Source organism: Nicotiana sylvestris, chromosome 11, assembly GCF_000393655.2.
Source record: "Nicotiana sylvestris chromosome 11, ASM39365v2, whole genome shotgun sequence".
NCBI classification, from domain to species: Eukaryota; Viridiplantae; Streptophyta; class Magnoliopsida; order Solanales; family Solanaceae; genus Nicotiana; species Nicotiana sylvestris.
Window position 1 is genome coordinate 149,025,280 of NC_091067.1, and position 3,654 is coordinate 149,028,933.

At 36.9% G+C, this 3,654-nt stretch overlaps 1 protein-coding gene across 2 annotated transcripts; it reads left to right on the forward strand.

Annotated features, from left to right (window-relative positions):
- Positions 1-327: 327 nt before the first annotated feature.
- Positions 328-3,217, forward strand: LOC104224064 (actin). 2 transcript variants are annotated; one of them, XM_009775622.2, is made up of 5 exons: positions 328-440; positions 1,076-1,145; positions 1,554-1,947; positions 2,121-2,734; positions 3,031-3,217. In XM_009775622.2, exons 2-5 carry the CDS (start codon positions 1,086-1,088, stop codon positions 3,094-3,096), a joined length of 1,134 nt encoding a protein of 377 aa, XP_009773924.1. In that variant the 5' UTR covers positions 328-440; positions 1,076-1,085; the 3' UTR covers positions 3,097-3,217. The 2 variants fall into 2 exon arrangements, with proteins under 2 accessions (XP_009773924.1, XP_070018667.1); XM_070162566.1 differs by having other exon boundaries at positions 350-440; positions 1,073-1,145.
- Positions 3,218-3,654: the final 437 nt, after the last annotated feature.

The window sequence follows — 3,654 nt, forward strand, 5'->3', positions numbered from 1 at the left end:
ATTTTTTTTGTACCTCGTATTTTAACTTTTTTCAACAGTACCTTTCTAATGTTAGTTAGAAATTAAAGTTTAGAGTATGAAAAAAAAAATCAAAATTTAGAGGAGCAGGCCAAGCGGTTTAAATGGGCCAAAAGAAGGGGGAAGCCCAAACAAGAAAGCAGTTATAAGTTACTAACGACCACTGATGAATATGTGACACGTGGCAACGGACAAAAGCAAAAACCAAAACCAACGAATAACCAACGGACACCCAGGTTTTGAGACAGCAAAAATTGCGGGGTTTTTTAGCATTTAAAAAGCATACCATATGATTATTTTTTAGCGTTGGGTTTCATTTGAATTTTTTTTGTTTTGCATTTGGAACTCATAGCCAACCGTGGGCACCACTAACTTACTCCTCCTACGACCTCCTCCTAAAGTTCCCTCTTTTTTACACAAAGGTAATACATGCGACGAATTCAGAATTTAAACTTAATCAGTAGTATGCATTATTTGCTTATGATGTGTTAATGTTTGTTTCTCTTTGCATTTATAATTGTCAAAACATAATTTCTCGTAGTTTGTTAAATATGTATTTACGATATGCAACATCTATTCTGGACTGACTTGAAATTTTTGATATTTTTGGACCTTGTCAAATTTTGCTCTTATCGTTGGATTCGATAGTTTATTGAGCATTGCTAGCCATGCGAGTTGGAACCTATATTTTTTGATTTCATTGAATTTCTTGGGTTTTAGCTCAAATTTGATTCTTGATTGTTCATATCAATCACATTATGGTGGACAATTGGATAAACTTATTAGGTTTTCAAATGTAGGAATATAGTTAGAGTGAAGATAGATTCTTGGATCTTTATTAAGTTTTGCCCTTACCCATTGGATTTGATAGTTTAATTAGAAATACTGTCAATGTTAGTGGGAAGATGAATCTTGTTCTTTGTGTGTTACTGCTTGATTTAGACTGCCAATTCCTCTTGCTCTTGGTTATTAATGGTGTTTTGTCTGATTTCTATTATCTGTTTATTTCTTTTTTATGGTCTTTCTAATTTGAGGCTTTCAATTTTGTTGATAGCAGTAGATAGAAAATGGCAGACGGTGAGGATATTCAGCCACTCGTCTGTGATAATGGGACTGGAATGGTCAAGGTATGTACAAAAACTTTCAACTATCCAAACATATAAATCTTCGTTTCTATATAAAGGGTACACCGGGTGCTAAACTCCCACTATATATACACGAGGTTAGTGTAAGGACGGATCACATTATATTGGTCTATTGTACGCTATGTTGCTCGGATCTTTCGACAATATATAAGATCTGACACAGGTGTGACAACATTTCTAGAGAGGATCCGAGCAACATAAATGGTATGCATCCTTATACCTTTGAAGTTTGTTTCCATAACTTGAACTCGTGACCTCCTGGTCATACAACGAGAACTTTCACCCTTGCGCGATGGCTCCCTTTCAATATGTGTGCTATTATAAATCATAAAAAATGCCATTCTTTGGTAGTTACTTATTCATGTTTTGTATTGTGTGCCCATTTTATAGGCAGGGTTTGCTGGAGATGATGCTCCACGAGCAGTATTTCCGAGTATTGTTGGTCGCCCACGCCATACAGGTGTGATGGTTGGCATGGGGCAAAAAGATGCATATGTTGGTGATGAAGCTCAATCCAAACGTGGTATTCTAACTTTGAAATATCCAATTGAACATGGTATTGTTAGCAACTGGGATGATATGGAGAAAATCTGGCATCACACGTTCTACAACGAACTTCGTGTTGCACCAGAGGAACACCCTGTACTACTCACTGAAGCACCTCTTAACCCGAAGGCTAATCGCGAAAAGATGACTCAAATCATGTTTGAGACATTTAATACTCCTGCTATGTATGTCGCCATTCAAGCCGTTCTATCCCTTTATGCTAGTGGTCGTACAACAGGTAAACACTTTCTTTTGTTCAATGGCACGTCCAGAGTGTTCAACGTTATAGTAGGAACCCATAAACGTTAAATCCCGGATCCGCCTCTGTGCTCCTGTTTCATTTTTTCCTTGATATTATCTAGAGCTTGGACAGTTCTGCAATATAACATCAAATGTTTTAATGTTATGCAGGTATTGTCCTGGATTCTGGTGATGGTGTTAGCCACACTGTTCCAATCTACGAGGGATATGCTTTGCCACATGCTATCCTTCGTCTTGATTTAGCCGGTCGTGACTTGACCGATCACCTAATGAAAATCTTAACAGAGCGCGGTTACTCATTCACTACTTCTGCTGAACGAGAAATCGTGAGGGATGTGAAGGAAAAACTCTCCTACATTGCGCTTGACTTTGAGCAAGAAATGGACACGTCGAAAACTAGCTCTTCTGTTGAGAAGAGCTACGAGTTGCCCGATGGTCAAGTGATTACCATCGGTGCTGAACGTTTCCGATGCCCTGAAGTCCTTTTCCAACCTTCAATGATTGGAATGGAAGCTGCAGGCATTCACGAAACGACGTACAACTCAATCATGAAGTGCGACGTCGATATCAGAAAGGATCTGTATGGAAATATTGTACTCAGTGGCGGTTCGACTATGTTTCCTGGAATTGCTGATAGGATGAGTAAGGAAATTACTGCCTTGGCTCCAAGCAGTATGAAAATTAAGGTGGTAGCTCCACCTGAGAGGAAGTATAGTGTTTGGATTGGAGGTTCTATTTTGGCTTCTTTAAGTACTTTCCAACAGGTGAGTGAAAAATTAGAATTTTACATTAACATTTACATTTATTGTCATTCATATTTTGTGTTTATAGTTATTAAAATAGTTTCATATTGGTCGTAGATAAGGTAATTGGTCTCTTTTTACGGACTCGGCAATTCTCATCTCATGAGCTAGCTTTTGAGATGAGGATTGCTCGAAACCATATAAGGAGACCAATTACTCCATCTACACAGTCGATGGGGGACTATTTCGTATCGTGACTTGTTATATAACGATTAAACTACATTGACTATAATTCTATGTTGTTTTTTGAAATGCAGATGTGGATTGCAAAGGCAGAATATGATGAATCTGGTCCATCCATTGTGCACAGAAAATGCTTCTAATTTTTAGAAGTGTAATATTTTTATTATGTTGCTTATCGATCGCTGTAACAATGGCAAACAAATTTTCCAGAATTGACAGTAAAAAACAGATATTTCAATGTAGATTTTATTTTATTGTGAACTTTTGTCCTTCAATGCTAACTCCAATTGTTTTCCATTATGTCCGTACGTAAGTACATAACATATTACATAGAGAAGTAACTATTTTTTATAATCATGGTGTTCGAGTCAGCTTACGCACATCTTGACTAATTCCACAGTATCTTGTAACTCGGATCCATCAAGACTTGATGGATGGGAAAAGATCACTTAATGTGTTTTGTATGTGCTGAGATTTAAACTTAAGATCTCATAATTTTCAACCTACTTCATTGGCCATTTAGCGAGACCCGTTTTAATATGACATCTGCTATGAAAAATGTAGCACTCTAGTGCTGCAAGCTCTTCAAAAATAATTGGCGTTATACATATAATAATGAATTAATTAATTAAAAGAAAAAGAGTATCCATATTAAGAACTAAAGTATCGACTGTAGATATTAGATAACAGGCTACGAT

Excerpts from the sequence above, each read along its gene's own strand:
- LOC104224064 (XM_009775622.2), top strand. The coding sequence starts at position 1,086 with ATGGCAGACGGTGAGGATATTCAGCCACTCGTCTGTGATAATGGGACT. Across the intron at positions 1,146-1,553 it reads ATGGGACTGGAATGGTCAAG|GCAGGGTTTGCTGGAGATGA; the intron begins GTATGTACAAAA and ends CCCATTTTATAG. Across the intron at positions 1,948-2,120 it reads TGCTAGTGGTCGTACAACAG|GTATTGTCCTGGATTCTGGT; the intron begins GTAAACACTTTC and ends AATGTTATGCAG.